Source organism: Rhynchophorus ferrugineus, unplaced genomic scaffold, assembly GCF_030347505.1.
Source record: "Rhynchophorus ferrugineus isolate W39M unplaced genomic scaffold, kcgeb_rfMv2 rfM11, whole genome shotgun sequence".
NCBI lineage: Eukaryota > Metazoa > Arthropoda > Insecta > Coleoptera > Curculionidae > Rhynchophorus > Rhynchophorus ferrugineus.
This window is the reverse complement of record NW_027472590.1, coordinates 29,872,560-29,897,430: the sequence shown is the minus strand read 5'-3', so window position 1 is coordinate 29,897,430 and position 24,871 is coordinate 29,872,560. Positions and strand designations below refer to the sequence as shown.

Here is a 24,871-nt window from a genome sequence, read left to right as displayed (position 1 = left end):
TATTTTATAAAATATTGATATTTCTCCTAATTGCTACAAAAGAAACCTAGATTTTTTTTAATCAATTTATCGATTTTCTTTCAAAAATATATCGAGATTTTTGGCCGATACATCCATATTTTGGTTAGCCGATATTTTTCGATGTAAAAACGTTTTAACGATTTTTAACAAACCTTTTAAATTGGTACGTAATCTTTAATTTTAAAGGCTTATAAAAAATATCGCTATTTTTTAAATATTTAGAGAAGATCACCCCTAGTGTGGCCCAAGTAAATAATCACCCGGAGTTGGTATGAATTGGTATTATACCACTGGTCGACTTTAGTGATGGCTTGGTGCCTGCTTTTTTATCATTATTACTATACCGATCATGAATTCGAACTAGTGCCCTCGGCAAAAGAAAATATTTTACTTAGATTACATAATTATGTTCTGAGGTTTCTGGAGCTCTGCACCAATCGCCGTTGATTAGTATTACGATTAGATTTTATTTAGAACCACATCTTTTTCTAAATAAAAGCCATAATATTAAAAATAAGTATTTATTAACAATAAATAACGTTCATGAACAATACAACGGTGAAGTTAGCCGAACTATAAGCGTAATAATCTCAGAAATATAAAACGAAAATAAAACCAGAATATATATATGAAGAAGAGACTCTAAATATTGTCGTTATAGTTTATCAACGGTTTCTTTGCTCTTACTAAAGTACGCGTCCTCGAAGTGATCTCTCATGTAGATGCTGTAGACCTGCACGTCTCCGTGGATATACACCGTGTCGATACCGTCCACTACGTCGCGGAACTTGAACTCTCCGGCTAGATTCCCATCGACCCAGACGGCAAAATGATCCGGTTGCCTGCGGATAGCGACGCTGAATTTCTTACCGGGAGTGAATTGGAAGCCGGCGGTCCTTTCCTCGCTTCCCCAGGATCCTTTATGCCATGCGTTCCGGACAAACAAGTGGTTACCGTACGATGTATCTGTAAAAGAAACAATGATCGCGATATTAACTAATGTTGGGAACTATCGACTGAAAATAGTAGAAACAGTCGATAGTCACAAAACAATCGAACTAGTCGATAGTAAAAAGACTAGCGACTGAAAATAGTAAGTACTACTTATGTCAAATGCACACTTCGACTATTTTTCTATTCAGCGATGACACACGATGATTCATTCCCATATTAATTTTGATAGAAAAGGATGGAGATAATTGTTGGATTCTCTCTGCTGTATAGATCAGTTAATTTTAAATAATCTTAAATTGGTAAGCGGAAGTGTGAAAAAAATTAATGGAATGATGAGCCGAAATATATTTCATCGTATTTTTATATTCGAAACATAAAAGAAAATCAAGAGTGTTAATACATAAATATATGATTACACTAGAGACTAAGAACCAATGAATCCTCTTAAATATATACCTATAGTGTATTAAAAACAGTATTGACGCTCATTTTCAATATGTGGCTAGCGAGAGTTGTAAATTTATTTTACAGTCAAAGAATGATTTTCATTTCCCCCCCCCCCTGAAGTCAGCAGTTGCAGGAAATTTCACAGTTACTGACCAAGAAAAAGTCGAGTTCCTCGCAGAGACCTACGAAGCCCAGATGAAATGCCTCCCTCCCGCAGAAAACACTAAACCTGAAGACTACAACACTGTCATCAACTCTATCAAAAGACCAGTCACGCCCGCCTTTCTTCTCAACCATTTCGTGTTTTCAAAGTCTCTACAAAGTATGATCAGTAAACTTCAAACCAAAAAATCTCCAGGTTTCGACGGAATGTCGATTACCCAATTAAAAAAGCTCCCGCATAAGCAGCTCGCGAAAGTGGCAAACATCATTAAATCCATCATGAGGCTGCAACATTTCCCGGCGTCTTGAAAACACGCACATATAGCAGTTATTCCCAAGAAAGGAGCAAAATCATCTCCATCTCACCACTCCACGACTCACCAGAAATCAAGCACTTCATATCTCAATCATTCCACAAACAACAAATCAGCTCAAGTCCTTCTGAAAACGCTATTGTTCGCGAGCTGGTCGACATGCTGGGAGCTTAGCACCGTGTCACTGGTAACCTTCCCCTTGATGAGGCTGAAACGACCTCATCCGTCGCTCCAGTCATAAATTTTACCCCCATACGACAGTATCCAGTCGTGTGTTAACTCAAGTTTAATACAATAGCAGTAGCGATCCACAGGGTTCAACTGTGAGGCGGTTTCGGCTTAGTGTATTGATAAGCCCAGAGGCAGTCCCACATAACCCGGTCCAACTTGTCGCTCCAGGGCAAGTCTCCGCGACCAGGTAAGCGTCATGCATTGTTCCGCCTGTTTTTAGACCAGAACAAAAAAAAGTCCAGATGGGGTTGATGCTGGATCTATTGCTCAAATTGCTTAAATGGAAATGGCGACTTATTAACCAATTCGTACTACGGGACATACTGTCAAATTATTTTAGTAAAGAAGTTCTACACCGACGGAGTCATGGTTTTATTTATTAGTGTTTGATTTTTTCTTATAGAGAGCTTAAGAAAACCATAAAATTAAAAATAAAAACCAATTTCAACACGCCACCGGTCGAAAAATTACGCGGCGATAGTTCCCCGTTCAAAAAATATACGCCGCCAAATCCCCGCCGAAACCTCCTTGGATAAATAAGCCGCCGCCAGGAATTTCATTTCGGATTAGGGTGGGAGGAGATTAAAAATTTCAACGTCGGAAGATCGGGCGCAAACTTAACGATATAATAAGATACACGACGTGTCATCGGAATACTAAGCGAATAAGAGAGAGGGGGAGAGAGAGGCTCACCGCATCACCGCCACCACCAACTCCCCAGAATACAGATATGCAGAAGGGAATTTTCGAATTCGGCTATATTGCCCTCCCTTTTTCTATCTACAGTTTATATAATCGGCCATTTTAAAATATACCGTTGATCGAGCGAAAACAACAAATAATCTAGAATATAGTTTACTAGCGAACCGCCCCGGCTTCGCACGGGTGCAATGCTGATACTAAATTAAATACACTACAGAAAAAATATGAACGTTGTATATAAAAACATAGCGGCCCGCTCCGACTTTGCACGGGCATAAAATATATATGCCTATGTCACTCAATGAAAACATGATTAAAATCGATCCAGTATTTTTGGTTCATTCATTACTGCCCTTGGCCTGCACCCATTAAATGTGGAGTAAAACAATTCCTCTTCCCCTATACTTACTATGAAGATTTCCTGCTATCTTTGGAATATCTAAATTCATACAATTTTTATTACATTACACATCTTTAAACGCAAATTTTAAATTTGTAATACCTCCAAAAATATTTGTTTAATTTACATGCTGTAAGGAACCATATTGATCTATATTAATTGCACACTGTATTTAAGGTACTTAATTCGATAAGGATTAATGCCGTATTGCTTAAAATAGATTCGTAAATAAGCCATTTTCTCACGTAAAAAGTAAACAATAAAAATGGTTATTGTGGGTTATCCCTAAAAGATAAACATATACCATCGCGGACTTTTTTGTAGACCTTTTTATGGTGTACAATACTGTAGTACATTAATTTGATCTAACTCGTAGGGTTAGGCAGCGTTTTTGCTAATAGCTAAATAAGCCTAAAAAAATAGGTTAATTTACGACATCACGTTAGAAACCTCTAAAATTAGCAATGTTGCCTTAGTATATTATGCATGTATTATACATATAAACCTTCCTCTTGAATCACTCTATCTATTGAAGAAAACCGCATCAAAATTCGTTGCGTAGTTTTAAAGATTTAAGCGCACATAGGGATATAGGGACAGAAAAGGCGACTTTGTTTTATACTATGTAGTGATACAAAGTTATTTTTTTCACGTCATCAAGATGTCTAATGTATTGCCTGCCGCAATTTGTAAATTCGTTTTAGTATCAGATAATATTTCCATAATATTTACATCATATCATTGACGAATATTCGGGTATGAGAAAGCTCTGTGCAAAGTGGGTGCCGCGCGAGCTCACTTTTGACCAAAAACAACGACGAGTTAATGATTCGGACCATTGTTTGAAGATGATCAAGCGTAATAAGCCCGAGTTTTTGCGTCGATATGTGACAATGGATGAAACATGGCTCCATCATTTCACTCCGAAGTCCAATCGACAGTCATCCGAGTGGACTGCACACGATGAACCCTCTCCAAAGCGTGGGAAAATACAACAGTCGGCTAACAAGGTTATGGCGTCTGTATTTTGGGATGCGCATGGAATAATTTTCATTGACTACCTTGAAAAAAGAAGGACCATCAACAGCAACTATTACATAACGTTATTGGGCCGTTTGAAGGACGATATCGCCGAAAAACGCCCGCATTTGAAGAAAAAGAAAATGCTGCTTCACCAAGATAATACACCCTGTCACAAGTCAGTGAAAACGATGGCAAAAATCCACGAATTGGCCTTCGAATTGCTTCTTCATCCACCGTATTCTCCAGATCTGCCCCCCAGCGACTATTTCCTGTCCTCAGATCTCAAAAGAATGCATTCTGGGAAGAAATTTTCGTCGAAACTGAGGCCTATTTTGAAGCAAAGGACAAATCGTACCACAAAAATGGTATCGAAAGATTGGAGGGTCGCTATAATCAGTGTATCACCCTTGAAGGGAATTATGTTGAATAAAAAAAACTAATTTTGCCAAAAAAAATGTGTTTTAATATGGTAGGCCGAGGACTTTTCAATTGACCTGTTAAATATGGTGTTTTTCACTACGTTTCATTTTTAGATCTGCAATAAAATTATTATTTTTGTTCCAAATGTTTCCCAATTTTTATTTACTTGGTAAACAAAATTACAACACTTTCAATTATTAAAATGTGCATTTTAATTAGTATTTAATTTAAAATATTTCATAAAAATTAATGATAACTTTTCATTTCATTCACTTAAGGAAGTATCAGCACTTCCTTCACTATCGTAACATATGTTTGATCATTCTTTTTTATTTCGTGGGGCTAAATTTCCTGACGGAGTGATATACAAAGAAAAATACGTTAGACTAAAATTTTCAACACCAGTTAAAAAACAAAGTATATGCGCTTGCGCAGATCTTGCCAGATGAGCGCTTGTCACCTCAGAGTGTTAATTGAAATAAATGAAAATGCACATGTGCTGTAACGTCTGTTTCAACTCCCGGGGCCCCACACAACTTGTGAGACGCCCCCAGCTTACAGAATGTGGCCTACTTACAGAATCGGGGATTGAGGTGTAGCGGGATGACTGGGTGGGGCCATAGCTTGTCCCCCACCTGCAGATTGATGTAGAAAGAGGCGGGCAGGATTTTAACGCGTCCGAAGATCTCCAGCTGCCAGCCTTCCTTGAAGCCCTGAGGTAGCGCAGCTGTCACCGGTACGACCTGAAAACAAACGACGCGACAATCATTTCAGGAATTTCACCCCGGAATGAGAGATGATAGGCTGTACCGGAAAGTCATTACCGGCTTTTTCGAAAAAAAAATTACATAATCGTCAAGAAAATAGGAAATTCAAAGTATTGGCCATTGGATTCTAAACAAAAAAACTGTTTGTCCTTTGAGCAAAACCATTCACCGAGCTCTTTTTCTAACTTTGTCGAAATTGACGTTGAAAGTAATGCTGAAGTAATGTGTGCAAGTGTTATCAACGCTTCCTTGGCTTTACCGTGTCTTCGGGCCCATTTTGGACGTATTTCAATCAATGCATGGTTCAAATTCATCATCTGTTGTCGGTAGCAATGACTATTAACTCTTTCACCAAGTATCAACAGTTCGTAATACATCACGCCACTCTGGTCCCACCAGACATAGAGCATTGTCTAGCGACCAAGACGATTTGGCCCTGGAGTCGTTCGGCCGACTTCGACAGGTGATAACCATGATTTTTTGCGCTTAAGGCTCTCAAAATAAATCAACTTTTCATCACCCGTTACTATTCGATGCAGAAATGACTTCCGATCATATCTTTAAGCAGAATTTCACAGACGACTTTTCCATTTTCCATTGGCATGTCATTTAATTAATGTGGTACCCATCTTCCCATCTTTTGCTTTGCTTTTTTGATAACGTGCCGTCTCATAAAGCAAAACCGGCCAATGAAGCATTAAAAACACTTGAACGGGACATATTACTGCACCAGCCGTGCCCTCCAGACCTTACTCCGTCCGACTATCATCGCCAATTTCGAACAAATTAGAAAATGACTCGATGAATCGTTTTGCTGAAAGGACGAATAGTCTTTTTAGGATGGCATCCATACATGGCCTGATGGATAGAATCAAATGATCAATACTTTGATTAAATACATTTTTCCATCTTCTTGAAAATCATGTCGTTTTTTTCCCAAAAAAAAAACGGTAATTACTTCCCGGTATAACCAATTCTGCTTCTTGTTCTAGGAGTCTCAATTCTTCTAGTTCAATTCTCAAGATGCTCACCATTAATCATAAACAAATAACCAAGAAATATATATATATATATATATATATATATATATATATATATATATATAATATATAAACTAAATAAACAACACATAATATGTAAAGTATCCTCATTAATATTACCTGTTACAAATATTTGAAGCAGTTTTTCGATTATACGGATACCCATCACCAAACCGCATCCAATAGTTACCTTATTGATGACGCAGACTATATACGACAGCGACATACCGAAGCTAGATTTCCGAAAAATCGAAAAAATGTTCTCTGGATGAACCGCAGGGAACAATAGCCCTCGAAACAATGGATACGTCCATGACAAACGTAACTGCGTATAGAAATTAATTACTGTCTGATGAACGTGCATCAGATCGTGATTCTATTGATTCGAACTGCCGATTTGGCCCTTACGTGTCTGTCGTGTAACCGCAATGTCAACGGGTGAAACGTCAATATTCTTATTTGTTATCATAGTTCAGTTCCAACCTTCGTAGGGTGAAGACGTATTTTCAGTACGGTCCAAGCTATAAAAAGATACCTTTCTTTAAAAAAAACCCAGTATTTTATTACGGTTATTTAATTGAGTATTAAAAACGCATAACAGATACGGCTATCCGTCTCTCAGTGGACATAAAGTGTAGTGAATACGTGTTTACGTGACCAGACAAAAGGACTGCATCTCATTTTTATTAGTGTTTAAAATTATTTCATCTTATTTTACAACAGTCCTTTTGAAATTCATTTATAGTATTATAGTAAAAAACTAGTGCTAAAATAACGTAAGTGAAAAATGAAGTGCGTGAAATAAACAATGTATTTATTTCATTTTTTTTATCCTCTGGAAGTAAATTAAATAAAATATTAAAAATTAAAAAATGGCAAACCATAGCGATTCAACCAAATCACCTGCACACTTTGATATAAGATTAGAACAAACAGCAATAACGCAAACTCCACCATCAGAATGGACTACAGTCATTAACAAAAAACGATTGAGAAGTCCAGAAGAAGAAATCGCGAGGAAACAAACAAGAATCAGTGACTATTGGTTGCAGAAACCGATAGAGACAAAAAACAGTTTTAGCAACCTGTCGGAAGAAATTGAAGAGAACATACAACCAAGCCCTGAAAAAGTTGTTCCCAAACCACCACCAATAACAGTCTATAAGGTAGGAATAATAAAAAATATCCATGATTTATTGAAAACCATTACTACGAACTACACAATTAAAACAGTGAGCTATGAAACAATTAAAATCCAATTGTTCGAAGCGGATCACTTTAAAGTTCTTATAAAAGAATTAGATGAAAGAAACACCCAATACCATACATTCAGGCCAAAATCCGAGAGAACATTTAAATTCGTATTAAAAGGATTACATCACGGGACGGACTTTAACACCATCAAGGTAGCACTAGCTGAAAAAGGCCACGAGGTCGTAAATATTCACAATATACGACATCACACGACAAAAAAACCTCTGCCTATGTTTTATATAGACATAAAACCTAATGGAAATAATAAGGCGGTGTATGAAATCACCAAATTGGAAAATAATATTATTAAATGCGAACCACCACATATAAAAAGAATTATACCACAATGCACAAGGTGTCAAGCGCACGGGCACACAAAGACTTACTGTCGCAAATCATATAGATGCGTAAAATGTGCAGGAGAACATAAGACAGAAGATTGTACTCGTAAAGTTCGAGATGAAAAAGTGAAATGTGTTAACTGTAACGGAAATCATCCAGCGAACTACAAGGGTTGCGCAGTTCACAAGCAACTACAGCAGAAACTCTATCCTGCCTTAAGGGAAAAAAGGCATCAACAAAAACAATCCACTACTACCAATCTACCACTACCCACCAGAACAAGTCAACCAGACATAACTTATGCCCAAATAGTTGAAAATGGTTCAGCACAAAAACGAGAAACAATATCTCAACCTACTGAAACTAGCAACATCTCAAGATTAGAAAATATGATGGCCAAACTAATGGATCAAATGAGTACGATGCTTGGTCTACTCACAACCGTCGTAAGCAAACTTGCCTAATGCCTGAAACCAATAGCTACAAAATCGCCGTCTGGAATGCCAATGGGCTCCAACAACACGCCAGGGAACTAAAAATGTTCGTAAATGAACAAAATATTGACGTTATGATGGTTTCCGAAACACACTTTACGGACAAGAATTATCTGATAGTTCCTAAATATAAGCTTTATCATACAAATCACCCTGATGATAAAGCACATGGAGGTACAGCCATAATAATTCGAGATGATATAAAGCATTTCGAAAAAGAAAAATTCCGTAAAGACTACCTGCAAGCCACCAGTATAACCATAGAGGAAGCCCATGGACCATTAACAATTTCTGCGATTTATTGCCCACCCAAACATAACAACAAGGCAGAACAATTTCAAGAATTCTTCAGTACGCTAGGTAATAGATTTATAGCAGGAGGAGATTATAATGCAAAACATTTAATGTGGGGTTCAAGAATAATAACCTCAAAAGGTAGAGAACTCCTCAAAGCCATAAGGAAAGATAACTTACAACATATCTCTACTGGTGAACCAACATATTGGCCTTCAGACAGAAATAAAAAACCAGATACAATAGATTTCTGTATTACAAAAAATATTGATCCAAAAAAGTGTCAGGCAGAATCATGCTTCGACCTGTCTTCTGATCATTCACCAATAATAGTAACAATTTCTTCAAAAATTACCATCAAAGATAAACCCCCTTCTCTGTGCAATAATAGAACTAACTGGCCCTCATTTAGAGAAAACTTAGACCAAAATATCTCTCTAAACTTACCGTTACAAACTGAAATGGATATAGAAATAGTAGCAATAAATCTTACAAAAAATATACAGGAGGCAGCATATTCCGCGACTCCCAACAGTGAAACATTTCCAAGAAAAAATACACATATATCATGTACAATACAGAAAAAGATAGCAGAAAAAAGAAAGTTACGACGAAATTGGCAACAGCAAAGGACTGAAGAGAATAAAAGAAAATTTAATAGGGCCATAAAAGAGCTGAGAGATCTAATCCAAACTGAACAAAACCAAGGCATTCAAGAATACCTAGAAAACTTGACATCAACTGAGGCTACAGACTATTCGTTGTGGAAAGCAACAAAAAAGCTTAGGAGATCCCAGCAGCATAACCCACCTATTAAAACAAGCGAAAATAATTGGGCGAGAAGCAATAAAGAGAAGGCCGACGTTTTCTCAAAACACTTAAAAAATGTTTTTAAACCTTTCCAGACTCAGCTACATAAAGATGACGAAAATAAAATTACTAGCTTTCTAGATTCGCCATTTCAAATGGATTTACCGCACGAGAAATTAACGGTCAAAAAAGTTAAACATACAATAATGAGAGAGATTAATATTAAAAAAGCTCCTGGTTATGACTTAATTACTGGCAAAATTTTAAAAGAACTATCAGAAAAGGCTATAAAACTATTAACATATATATTTAATGCTATGCTACGAATTAATTACTTCCCTAGTATCTGGAAAGTAGCTAAAATATTAATGATACTTAAACCAGGAAAAATACCAGAAGATGTGACCTCCTACCGACCTATAAGTTTATTACCAGTAATCTCGAAAGTTTTCGAGAAATTATATATAAAAAAACTAAACTATATAATAGAAAAAAGAAAAATTATTCCAGAACATCAGTTTGGCTTTCGCAATAAGCATGGGACTATAGAACAAGTGCATAGACTTGTAAACCAAATAAACGCCGACCTAAATGCCAAAAGATATTGTTCGGCTGCTTTCCTAGACATATCTCAGGCTTTTGACAAAGTATGACATACGGGCTTGCAGGTTAAACTAAAGAAACTTCTCCCTCATCCGGACTATCAGCTACTAAAATCGTATCTCACTGACAGACATTTTATTGTAAATCAAGGCGATGAACATACCGAATTAAATCCCATATATTCAGGAGTTCCGCAAGGTAGTGTACTGGGTCCAGTACTGTATCTTCTGTATACGGCTGATCTGCCCACCACAAAAATAACTACTGTGGCAACATATGCAGACGATACAGCAATCTTAGCATCCCACGAAGATCCAGTCACAGCATCAATAAACCTACTAACCCACTTGGAGCAAATACAATTATGGTTGAAGACATGGCGCATTAAAGCCAATGAATCAAAATCCACGCATATAACATTTACCCTGCGTAGAAGAACATGTCCACCAGTAAATATCAATCATCGTCAACTCCCCCAAGCAGAGCATGTTAAATATCTTGGTATGCATTTAGATCGACGCCTAACCTGGAAGAAGCACATACTCTCTAAACGGAAACAATTAGGACTAAAATTATATCAAATGTATTGGCTCATTGGGCGCAAATCCAAGTTATCATTAGATAACAAGGTATTGCTGTATGAGTCTATACTCAAGCCCATTTGGACATATGGAATTCAACTATGGGGTACCGCTAGCAAATCTAATATATCCATCATTCAACGGTTCCAAAATAAGGTGTTGCGTGCCATTGTTGATGCTCCGTACTATATTTCAAATAAAGTGATACAACGCGATATTCCTCTAGAACCTATAACGAGTGTAATCCAACGTGTTTGTGTGAAGTACTTCGAAAGAGTGTCAGTGCATCCCAATGTACTCGCTAATCAGCTAAATATGCGACGTGATAGTGAAGTGCGTAGACTAAAACGTTTAACACCTCCTGATCTGATTACTGGACATATGTAGAGTTTAGAATAAGCATTAGAATAAGACTAATTAATTAAGATAATATTTTATACAGAAGATTGCTTAATGAAGTGATTTTCTACATGCCATGTATATATAATATAGACATAAGAAATACTTATTGCCAATAGGGCAGATTGTGGACTCACGAAGAGTAATAAAAAAAAAAAAAAAAAAAAAAAAAAAATTTGTTATCATTACGAAAGCCGTATATTATTTCGTGGTTATTGATGTTTGATTTTTAATATATAACATTGATTTTATAAGAATTTGGTATAATATAAGTTAATCATTTAAATAAAAACTTAGGGATATTCAGCTCTTTGAGGGATCACTTCAAACACTCTTAGAAGACATAGGATTTAAATAGTATAAAGGTAATCCAGATGTTATTTTTAAAAGTATACAATTTTTAAAAGAATATAATAAAATAAAAGAAGACTTGTTATTTCAATTTATATGCAAATGTAGATATTTCAAAATAGAACATTGGACCACCCTTGACCTAGACCACAGACAGACATTTTATTGTTAAGCAGGGTGATGAATACACTGACCTACACCCAACATATTCGAGCGTTCCGCAGGGCAGTGTTATTGGCCCATTGTTATATCTATTGTATACAGCTGACCTACCGACCTCAAGAAACACGACTGTTGCAACATATGACGATACAGCGGTTTTATCATCACACGGGGATCCAATATCAGAAACAAGAAACCTCCAACTTCATCTTCACAAAGTCGAATTGTGGTTGAAAACGTGGCGTATCAAAGCAAATGAGAGAAAATCTACCCATATGACATTCACCCTTTGTATAGGAACATGTCCCTCAGTAAAATTGAATAATCATGAACTTCCGCAAGCAGACCACGTTAAATATCTGGGTATGCATTTCGATCGACGTTTGACGTGGAAAAAACATACAGTGACAGAACACAAATAGCTTGGACTTAAACTAAACCACATGTATTGGCTGGTGGGGTACTACTAGCAAATCTAACATATATATCCTCCAGAGGTTTCAGAATAAAGTGTTGAGTGTCATCGTCGATGCCCCATATTACGTGTCCAACAAACTGATTCAACGCGATATTCCCATAAAACCCATAACGAATGGGATTTGGAGTGTTAGTGCGAAGTACTCTGAAAGACTATTAGTGCATCCCAATGCAATCGCCAAACAGTTAAATGTGCGCGATAACAGTGAAGTGCATAGGCTCAAACGCAAACTACCATACAAACTGATTAATAAACACATAGAGTGAGATATAGTAATCTCTAAAATAAGTTAAAATAGTTTTTAGAATAAGTTGGCTTAGACTTTAAAATAAGTTAGAACAATATCTAGAATAAGATTTAGATTATAAGTTGTACAGTTCTACATGTCAGGATGGTTATATTATATAACTGAAATCATATAATGATACTTTTAGCCCACGGGCAAATTGTTGAAGTTCTAGGAAATTAATAAAAAAACATATTTGATTCCCCCTCGTATAAATTCCGAACAACATTTTCTGGTATCCACGCGGGCCCGCTTGCATAATTACATCCCCATACGCGAATTCCGTTCAAAGACAAAAATCCTTTTGTTGTCTCTTACGCGATATGTTCCCGGTCCTCCACCATTCTCCTCTCCAAACCCCCACCCTCTCGCGACAAGTGTTCACCTTTGACTCCTGACCGATGATATCCGGTCCTTCCCGGAAAGAATTCCGTTCCTGGTTTTGTTTGTTTTTGTACCGGCGTTCAATTATTTAAAAGTCGTTTTACAGAAAGAGAGAGAGGGAGAGAGTACGGAGGACACCGTTTGTTTTTTCTTTTCGTTCTTAAGTTCGCGACGGTACAGAGAAAAAAAAACGTAAAAAACAAGCGCCGTTCTTACGTAATTTAAAATTAACGATTTGCAAACAGAAATAACTCATATACCGTTCGAGATAATATTTTTAGAATGAAAGAAATATTTAATTAACTAACTGGTGGAATAGACGATATTTAAACAGAAGGCGTTACGAATATAAAAAAGAAATAAATAATACTTCCGAAATAATACTAAACTCAGGACGTCGAATATATTGCCTATTGCAACTTGTTAATTCCTTTTAAAATAAAACCGTCTTTTGCTTCTCATTTTGTTCTAATTAAAAAGAGACACAACGTTGCTTGATATATTCAAACATGTAACCGACCATGCAAAACTCACCTGGTTGTCAAATGTCTTAATGCAAAATCCTTAATAATAATTAGAGATTATAAACCGACAAACGTTGTCTTGATGCATTGGTTGTTTTGATCAATTTCAAAACAATTTGTTAATATTTGTGGCTACTCTGATTGAACATGTCTAATCCAACAAATAGTCATAGTCAGAAACGTCTCTAATCAGTTACTTGGAACAGGAACGATATTGCCAGTAAAATGTTTTGGAGAGGAAAATAGTAATACTGTTAAATATTAAGTTACTCCAGTTTTATTGCAAAAAATTGAAAATAATAATTTAGTGTTGCAGCTGCACTGAATCATTCTATGTGCACTATTCTTGCTGAAACCATATGTCCTCTAATCTTGGTAGTCTTGGTACCGTTCAGCGGTAACAGAAACTGCAACACCTTAGTCATTTTCAAAAAAATTGGGGCCAATGATGTTTCCAGCATGAATACCACAACATGCAGTTGTTTTTAGTGAATGCAATGATGTTTCATGAATTAATTGAGGATTCTGTGTTCCCCAAAACCGACTGTTCGGTTTATTGACGTGGCCACTGAGAAGAAAATGGGCTTCATTATCAACTTAAACAAAAAATCTTCAATTTCGCCAGACAAACTTAGGATTGCATTACTGTACTCAAGTCGTTCATTAGAATCTCTAGGTAGCAACTTTTGGACTAATTGAATTTTGTACGGGAACATTTTCAAATCGGTTTTCAAAATTCGCCTTAAACTGCGTGCAGAAATGTGTAACTGAGAACTGTTGTCTTCCAGAACGAGGCCTGTCTGCTGTCGTACCATACTGTCGAAAGTTCGCATGTAAACGATACATTGTGGTTTTGTGAGGCACAGGACGATTAGGATTTTTTTGACGCAATTTCCGATGAGTGTCAATAATGGAACGATTATTTTCAATAAATATTGTCACTATTTCGGCTCGTTCTTGTGGCGTATATTTATTCATAATAAAATTTGGACGTCTACGCAATAAAATGGTTAAAGCGAAACCGAACTAACTGTCACATAACCAAGATGGCGTGCAATCAAAATGATAACGGGATTTTTGCCCCACTTCTTATATAAAAAATGCTTATCGCTACGTAACCAACGAAGAGCTGCATGATGACATCGAAATCAAATGGATATACGATTGAAACATGAAATAAGATTGCTAAATCACAGCAACGTGGAAGCAACACACTTAGCGGACAACATGCAAGAAATCAAAACCGAACAACAGGAAGTTCTTAACTTTAGCTTATATATAAAATATATATAAAAGTAGAAAGACATATCGGATTGAAATAAACGATATAGCCGGCATACCCGCCAAGTACAAAGGGGAGCAAAACCGATTTCGGAACCTGGAAATCGAAAACAACGATGTACGACGGCGGCGGACTATCCCATTTCCCGCTCATCCTGGGGGAACCGTAAACCACGGCCTCTCTCCCGCGCGTTTAATATTGAATTTATCGAGTTCGACTAAAAATAACCGGTCTCCGGTCCGATTCGTTCTGTACGGCGTGTTCGCTACTCCTTTTTTTTGTCGTTGCTGTTTCGTTCCATGATCCGCGGCCGAAGGAGAACATAAAATTTCCAATCATACACCGTGCCGGTGCTACGGCCGAAACTCCTTTAAAACTTCGATAATTCCGAACGTAGAGACAATTCCGAGGTTTTATAATACCAATAAAGGACCGTTACCAGTTGTTGATCGAGGACTCGGTCCTCCTTCCCGCCTCGCAGGGGAACGGTGAGGGATGTGGCCTCGGAGGGGTACGATGGCACTTCCTTATGCTCCACGCTATCTATATCCACGGACCCATCAACTGTAACAAATCTCGCATTAATTGTAATTCATCGCCGTTTGGTAAATATAGTCTATCCGAAATAACAGTGAACTCACGCCATCAAAATATTTAATGTATTGCCTGTCGCAATTTGTAAATTAATTTTAGAATCGGACAGTATTTTCTTTCTCATTTAATTCCAGTTAAAATAAGGCTACATAAGTCGCTCGGTTGTCAAAGGTCTACAAAATTCTTCAAAACATTAGTAATAACAGATCAATTGAAAAGTCCCCGGCCTGACACGAAGATGGCGCTACTAGCATTAAATCCATGTTTTTTAGTTAGCCCTAACCCTCAAAAGATGCGTGCATAAATTTGACAGCAGTCGGATCATTAGTTTGTGAATTATAGTATTTTTAATGAAGCAACTTTTGTTATTGTGAAAAAAAATTAATAAAAAAGTATTTCGAGTGTTGATAAAAAATTACTTTTTGAAGAGAAAAAATACAGTTAAATCAAAAACTTGGCTAGATGCTGAGTTTCCACACTGCCCCAAGAAAATCAATCAAGGATCAAGGATTGGAATGCTAAGTTCAGACGTGGTGAAATGAGCACCGAAGACGCAGTGGACGCCCAAAAGAGATTGTTACAGACAAAAACATTAAAAAAATCGACAAAATGATTTTGAATGACCGTAAATTGAAATTGAATGAAATAGCCAACGCTCTAAAGATATCAACTGAACGTGTACATCATATTATTCACGAATATTTGGGTATAAGAAAGCTCTGTGCAAAATGGGTACCGCGCGAGCTCACTTTTGACCAAAAACAACGACGAATTGGTGATTCGGAGCAGTGTTTGAAGACGATCAAGCGTAATAAACCCGAGTTTTTGCGTCGATATGTGACAATGGATGAAACAAGGATCCATCATTTCACTCCGAAGGTCAATCGACAGTCATCCGAGTGGACTGCACACGATAAACCCGCTCCAAAGCGTGGGAAAACGCAACAGTCAGCTGGCAAGGCACCTTGAAAAAGGAAGGACTGTCAACAGTGACTATTACATAGCACTATTGGATCGTTTGAAGCACTAAATCGTCGAAAAACGGCCGCAGTTGAAGAAAAATAAAGTGCTGCTTCACTAAGACAATGCACCATGTCATAAGTCAGTGAAAACGGTGGCAAAAAAACATGAATTGGCCTTCGAATTGCTTTCTCATCCACCGTATTCTCCAGATCTATCCCCAAGTGACTACTTCGAGAAGGGGTCGCCGAAACTGAGGCCTATTTTGAAGCAAAAAACAAATCGTACTACAAAACGGTATCGAAAAGTTGGAGGGTGGCTATAATCAGTGTATCACCCTTGAAGGGAATTATGTTAAGTAAAAAAATACTAATTTTGCCAAAAAGATGTGTTTTGCTATGGTAGGCCGGGGACTTTTCAATTGACCTATTATAACAACATTCTATTTTAAATAAAATAATGAAACAAACATATTTTTTAACATTATAGTACGTCTAATTCATATATAGTCGAAGGACTTAAACCACAGTTAATTAAACGACCATAATAATTTATAGGTTACAGTTATTTTATTCTATTTACATTGAATTATTTTCTAAACCACCTGTGGTATCCCCTGGAAGCTTAATCCACCTAATTGTGGTAAATAAAATTGTGGATTTTGTGGATATTTTCGTCGGTAGCAACCTCTTTTAGACGTCCACTGCGTACACCGTCGTCGGTGCTCATTTCACCACGTCTAAACTTAGCATACTAATGGTTGATGGTTGATTTTCCTGGGACAGTGTCCGAAAACTCGGCATCAAGCCAAGTTTTTGCTTCAACTGTTTGTTTTCCTTTCAAAAAGCAATATTTTGTGGCATGCACCTTTAGGCCACCACCAATTCACCATCAACAACTACAAAGGTTGGCAACGCCGGTGGATTGGTACCATGCAGTTCCAGGGTATAAAAGACCATCAGGACGACGTCTCGCTCTCATTTCTTATCACCGTCCCCCTGTAACAGTACCACTTCCACAGCGCTACCGTACTTCCTTCACCTTAACCTAATATCCTGTCAATTCTCCCATCGACCACATGTATCAATCGTAAGTTAGAATAAACAACTTTGATTCAACCAGTGTTTTTAGTTCCCGTGCAAATGCCTTCCAAAAATAGTAGTGAGTGTTCTGATAAATAATCGCAGCGGCAGCCACACATTTCGACCGACCGACCGACCAGACGAACATTCCTACAATTTTATCAATACGCGAAATTCCTTTTTATCCATTTTTGAAGAATTGCTTCACTCAAAATGCTAGAATTCACAAACCAATAATTTGACAGCTGTCAAATTTATACACGCATCTTTTGAGGGTTAGGGCTAACTTAAAAACATATGGATTTTATTCTAGTGGCGCCATCTATGTGTCAGGACAAGGACTTTTCAATTTATTTGTTATTTCGAAGCTAAAACAAACTAAAATGCTAAATGTGGCAACATTGTATCATTATGATGACGTCATAAATTTAGAGGACGTGAGTTCACTGCTACTTTGGACAGGCTATACGTAACTGATCACAAAGGAACCTTGAATTGACCTAAACGAAAAAAAAGCCTCAAAATACATACACAGTCCTTATATACTTTTCCCCACTTATAAAGGGCCACCAAACAAAGCCCATTAAACCTTTTGTTCCCGTTCCCACATGTAATTTTTTTGCTGGGAAATCACGGACCGCGTCCGAATGTGTAACAAGTTTACAAATATGTAAAAGTAAACCCATCCATTATTCAAAACCAAAAATTATCCTTTATAATAAAAAGCATCTTTATAAATTTTCATAAACATTAGACCTACGTGCCCGTAGGAAATCTGTATTTTAATATACGTTTTTTTTTGTGTTTCCAGAAGGGCAAAATTTAAATTTTCATATTATACCACATATCGCGTTTTTTTCGGTCTCATGAATATCGGGACTTTGTATAAGTTTTCGCTGGTTTTTTTTTTGGTAAAAATTAATGCTTTCTAAAAAATATATCAGTGAAAAGATTGTCTCTAGCCAATAATTACAGTGGTGACCAATTATGGCTGTTTCCGCCGTTAATTTTGCCATGTTGTCATTTAAAAAGGGATCGAAAGGTACATCGAAAAAACATTTAATTGTTTATATCTGGTATGCGATATTATTATATTATATTTATTATCATATTATATTTATATATTATATATTTCTACATCAAGTTAGTTTAAGTATTATATTGTTTTCTAAGTAAAGTTAAGAATTTTGCTGTTTAGACTTTGCTTATTCTTGTACTATTCATATTTTGATTGTAGATAATACGCAGTAATGGATCATTGGTTTGTAAATATTGTCAAGAAACATTTTATACATTTCGAATGTGTAGAGATAAATGAGAAAAATCCATCTAGATGTACATCTGTTTAATTTTATTACAATTTCGCAAACTGGTTTCAATACAATACCAAATTCATTATATTTTAGGTGTAATTGTATATAGTATCACTACATAGTATAAAACAAAGTCGCCTTTTCTGTCCCTATATCCCTATGTGCGCTTAAATCTTTAAAACTACGCAACGGATTTTGATGCGGTTTTTTTCAATAGATAGAGTGATTCAAGGGAAAAGTTTACATGTATAATATATGCATAATATACTAAGGCAACATTGCTAATTTTAGAGGTTTCTAACGTGATGTCGTAAATTAACCTATTTTTTTAGGCTTATTTAGCAATCAGCAAAAACGCTGCCTAACCCTACGAGTTAGATCAAATTAATGTACTACAGTATTGTACACCATAAAAAGGTCTACAAAAAAGTCCGCGATGGTATATGTTTATCTTTTAGGGATAACCCACATTAACCATTTTTATTGTTTACTTTTTACGTGAGAAAATGGCTTATTTACGAAGCTATTTTAAGCAATACGGCATTAATCCTTATCGAATTAAGTATCTTAAATACAGTGTGCAATTAATATAGATCAATATGATTCCTTACAGCATGTAAATTAAACAAATATTTTCGGAGATATTACAAATTTAAAATTTGCGTTTAAAAATGTGTAATGTAATAAAAATTGTATGAATTTAGATATTCCAAAGATAGCAGGAAATCTTCATAGTAAGTATAGGGGAAGAGGAATTGTTTTACTCCAAATTTAATGCGTGCAGGCCAAGGGCAGTAATGAATGAACCAAAAACACTGGATCGATTTTAATCATGTTTTCATTGAGTGACATAGGCATATATATTTTATGCCCGTACAAAGTCGGAGCGGTCTATGTTTTTATATACAACGTTCATATTTTTTCTGTAGTGTATTTAATTTAGTATCAGCATTGCACCCGTGCGAAGCCGGGGCGGGCCGCTAGTATCATAAATATATGCTTTCTATATTTTCAAATATACGAATAATGTACAAGGAGTATAACGAAGTATAAGAAGCTTTTGTAGCGACCTTGAGGCATGTCGAATTTTACATCGTGGAATAACGGTCTACAAAATACCCAGAAATATAATCCCAGATGTTGAACACGGGCGGGGTGCCAGCAGCGCCAACTAGAACCCGATAACGAATAGCTGGCAACCCCGAGACGTTTATCTGGGATGTTATTGAAGGGTATTTCCATTCATTCAGTACTCGTCACATAATGTAAACACCACTGTTTCATTTCGTCTTACCTCCATTCACCGAAACCTTAAACTTTGTTATTATAACAGGTCAATTGAAAAGTCCTCGGCCTACCATAGTACACATTTTTTTGGCAAAATTATTTTTTTTATTCAACATAATTCCCTTCAAGGGTGACACACTGACTATAGCCACCTTCCAATTTTTCTATACCATTTTTGTAGACGATTTGTCCTTTTCTTCAAAATAGGACTTTTCCTCAGTTTCGGCGATCACCTCTTCATTCGACGAAAATTTCTTCCCAGCAAGCATTCTTCAAATGATGGAGTTATATTTCATCCATTGTCACATATCGACGCAAAAACTCGGGTTTATTACGCTTGATCATCTTCAAACATTGCTCCGAATCATCAACTCGTCGTTGTTTTTGGTTAAAAGTGAGCTCACGCGGCACCCACTTTGCATAGAGCTTTCTCATACCCAAGTTCCTTCACTCAAAATGTTATAATTCACAAACTAATGATCCCACAGCCAGCAAATTTATACACGCATCTTTTGATGGTTAGGGCTAACTAAAAAGACATATGGATTTAATTCTAGTAGCGCCATCTATGTGTCAGGTCGAGGACTTTTAAATTGACCTGTTAACGTTTATATGTTGATAAATAATAACATAAAGTGTTATTCTGTTTTTCCTTTCAAAATTAAATATGATTATAAAAAGTTCTCCATATTATATATTATAGATGAGAATTGTACCAAAAAATTTTAACTCGAGTTTCATGGGAAATTTCAGGTTAATTTGTGGTTTCATCATAATTTATTCTATTTATAGTATATTCTTCAAATATACGTATGATGTGCAAGAACTGATAACGTCGCAAATTTGGATTATTGTACGCATGGTAGAATTCACCAAAATTCGACCGAAAAATCGAGCTGAAAATCCAATATGCATATATGTATGTGTATGTTCTGACATGTAAATCTACTAAGTAGTTTTCTAAAAAAAACTATTCGGCAACCACTTTAAATAAATGTAAACTTGAAGATATTTGAGACGCTGTATACTTATACGTTAAAATCGTTATATTATTATTTATTTCTTATTTATTTATAACTATCTAGTCAAGTCACCTGTTCAACAATAAAATGGCGAATGCGACATAAATTATACCTTAAAATGGCAAAAGTGTAAATAAATACATCTTTAAAAACAAAATGGTGAAAGCGCCAGTACAACATAACCACTACCTTTAAAACAATCTGAACACCCTGTATCAATCCCAACTCACTCAACCAAAACAAAAACAAAGCACACTCGACACGTAAAATGAATTATTAGTAATACCTATTATAAAACATACAGGAAAACCATCCATGTATTAATATGTTTTTATTTATTTTGTAAATATCGTCAAACTATATCACAACAAAATATTTCGCAAATATCAATCGGATAGAGGGATTAAACCGCTCGTTTTTTTTTATTTATTAATACGCACGTCAATGATTTACGAGGCACGGCTTAAATTTCAAATCGTTTCGCGTCTGTAAAACGTTATCGTTATTCATTGGTTTATTTGTATAATCAAAGATTATTTTATCTTTGTTTATACAACGCGGATAAAAAACTACACGAAACTATTAATCCGAGAATATAGATTTAAGCACACACGAAGTATTGTCTATCCAAAGTAGGAGTAACTACGTCATCAAGATGTATAATATATTGCCTATTGCAGTTTGTAAATTCGTTTCAATACCCGACAATAATTTCCTTCTCATTTTTTTCCAGTTAAAAAGAGTTATTGTCTTAAAACTATTCTGCCTGATACGTCTAACCGAATCAGCCTAAAAAAGTCGTTCAGTTGTCAGATATCAAAAATTCAAAAGTTGTAAAATTCTTGGAGTATTCATTTCGTTATTCATTTCATTGTTCATTCTTCGTTGGAGAGGTAAGTATTGATACTATTAAATATTAAGCTGATGGGATTTTTATTGGAAATATTTTTATTCTATTGCAGCTGCACTGAATATTAGTAAGGTTACTATAAATAAAATCTCCTAAAGGAAAGAGAAACAATATAATATTGGATTCACCGAAAAGAAAGTATATAAATACCTTGATTTTGGCTCTATTCAAGATTAAATTTATAAAATATATAAAAACAGTGACTAGTCCCTAACAAGTGGTTGGTACAAACATAAATGACCTTTTGAACATTCCATATTAAAGAATGAAGTATTTCACATGTTTACTTGATAAATATAAATGAAATGTTTAATTGTGTTTTATATAATTTACTTTTTTGGAAATAAGCTTGAAAAAAATTACACAATATATATGGCCACAGAGTATAACGTCTTCCTCCCTATCACTGCATATGCAATCAAATTGAATTGTTATGGAATTTGGCAAAGAATTACTACAGTAGATATGCAGGCCAAGAACGATATACAGACAAAAACTGTTTAATTAATTACGGTTTAAGTTCTTCGATAATATATGCATCAGATGTATTATAATGTCAATAAATTAATAATAATATTTTTTGTTTCATTATTTTATATTTATATTAGAATTTTGTTTTATATCGAAGCTAAAATAAACTAAAATGCAAAGGTTAAATGCAGCAACAATAGACCGTACAAATTGCGGTAACGCCGTTCACGTCTACTTTGGCTACTACTACTACACAAATAAACTAAAAATTAATTTTCTTGATAAATGTCAAGATGACGTTAATATTTTTATTTCATCGCATAATCCTGTTAGTCAAGCTAATTCAAACAACAATTATCAACGAACCTGAAGGATACGATTTTATCTGTCGCACAATTTCAACCCCCTCCACCTCAACGCCCTCTACTGCAATGGGAAGACAGAACGAGATTATATCGACCGGACAGGGTCCTGTAATACCAACCTTGCAGTTTGTTTATTTTCGCCAGGGGTATCCTGTAAACGAAGGCACACACGTGACGACCGTTGAGGGCGACTAAAAACTCGGTTTCCGTGGCGACGAACTGTAACTCGAACGTTTTGGTCCTATATACGTGGAATTTCTCGATCGATGTGGTCTCCTCGTCCCCCCAACTGTTGTTAATCTTCGCGTTTCTAACTATGTATCTAGAAAAAGAGATAGGAGTTGAGATGGGAATATTATCGCGGGTAATTGTCCGAATTCTTACCTCAACGCTAATCGGGGATTGAAGTGAAAAGCTACGTCCGATTTACTACCATGAATCGATAAGAAATTAACAGCAAATCTGAAATGTTTTAAATAAATGACTAATCGACGATAACTCGTTAAAATGACGCATTGTTTTCTATTGGATTGACATAAATAGATAAAAATGTATTCCACTTAATTCAAGCCTTAACAATTAATGCCGGGGAGTCGTCACAATAATAAAAATATGAATGTAGGTCAACAAATAAAACAAACCATGACATATGTTACCAAACTTCTTTTTATTGACAGTGACAGCTAAAATATATCGACCGCAGTGAATTTTAAGGGTAAAAATTAATTTATTCCCATACCCGAGTGAACAAATTGAAAAATTCCATGATACAAACCTTTTACACTCGCTCCTGACTTTGCCCTTAATAATTACGGAACTTCCAGGTGTCAGGGCCTGCACAATATCTTCCGCGAACTTCGTCGTCTCTTCCACCTCGGATATCTGTCGGTCAAGAACAACAAAATCAAAATCTAACGCTTCAGTGGCCACTTCCATTTCTGCCGTATTAATTAAACATGCTGTTAATTAACACAGTCATACTTTTACAAACACTGCCGGACTAGGGAACAGAAATACTACCGTACAGCTATCTCTGTTCGATATACAGATTAACAATTACTTGTTTTCGGCGGCCATGTTTCTTCTCGACATAATTGATATGCGTGCAAAATATAAAGACTAACAATAATAATAGATTGTACTCATTGCTGTTGGTGACTAGTGGATTGTAGGCGCTTACATGATGAACTATAGCCGCGGAATTAAATAATCGCTTCAGGATTCGCATTTACGATAACAACATTAATAAAAGCAAACCGGCAATATCACAAGTGACAGAGCATCTGTCCGATTTTTCCTCGCGATGTTGTCAAACGTTGTCGGAAAATCCGCTACCATAATTACAAAAGCGTCTGAATCGATTCCCATATCTTATCGCTTACTTATCAGTACAGTTAACACTTTGATTTCTTGTATGGCGTTAATATACAAACAAAACACTTTATTTAAAAATTGATGTCTCGTATTTATTAACACAAATTAAAGACGATGAAATCGAATAAACGCATCTGTTTTGAATAATTAAATATACATTGAGGTTATGTGGCAATATAAATTATCAATTAACATTATTTCTTCATACAAGTAATATTAATTTGTAAAAATACGTATAACTAAAAATCGTTAAAAACTATTTTTAGATTTTTCAAGGTCATTTCTGTTATTAAATAGACCTTGGTGAATCGAACAAGTCACAAAATGCAGGTGAAAAACTTACTGCGTTTTCTGGCTCGCTAGAAGATGAATGTGGCCTCTTCCGACAAGGGAAACAGCATGAAGAACATTTTCTTTTCTTAACTTGTTGCGCATCGGGCATTTTAATGTAGTCTACGATCGACTAGGAGCGATGATCGATTTCCTTTGACCGAAAAAAAATCGGTTGTGGCGACTTTTATTACACAATTTCCAAAATAGTTCGCTAGAAATCGAGGGCGTATTTTTAGCCGTTACAAATGTGTGCCGATTTTAATACAAACAACAAAAATACTATCAAGACACTCAACTGTTGCAGTGGAATAAGCAATATCAGTTAGTAATCAACAAATAGTCATACCTGAGTTTTTTTATGACTAATACGTTCGAAGGTGTGATATGAAAACGACGATATACATGACGTTCAAGTCGTTTAAGAACTGCCATGTT

General features: G+C 35.9%; 1 protein-coding gene across 7 annotated transcripts; it reads right to left on the bottom strand.

Moving 5' to 3' along the window:
- Positions 1 to 528: 528 nt before the first annotated feature.
- LOC143205201 (galectin-8) lies at positions 529 to 24,871 on the bottom strand. Of its 7 annotated transcripts, XM_076418340.1 has the most exons (9): positions 24,783 to 24,871; positions 24,447 to 24,647; positions 23,505 to 23,611; positions 23,114 to 23,191; positions 22,849 to 23,051; positions 22,731 to 22,790; positions 15,165 to 15,289; positions 5,252 to 5,417; positions 529 to 987 (listed from the first exon to the last, which is right to left on the bottom strand). In XM_076418340.1, exons 2-9 carry the CDS (start codon positions 24,543 to 24,545, stop codon positions 677 to 679), a joined length of 1,149 nt encoding a protein of 382 aa, XP_076274455.1. In that variant the 5' UTR covers positions 24,546 to 24,647; positions 24,783 to 24,871; the 3' UTR covers positions 529 to 676. The 7 variants fall into 7 exon arrangements, with proteins under 7 accessions (XP_076274455.1, XP_076274458.1, XP_076274454.1 ...); XM_076418343.1 differs by lacking the exon at positions 23,505 to 23,611 and having other exon boundaries at positions 24,783 to 24,845; XM_076418339.1 differs by lacking the exon at positions 24,783 to 24,871 and having other exon boundaries at positions 24,447 to 24,694.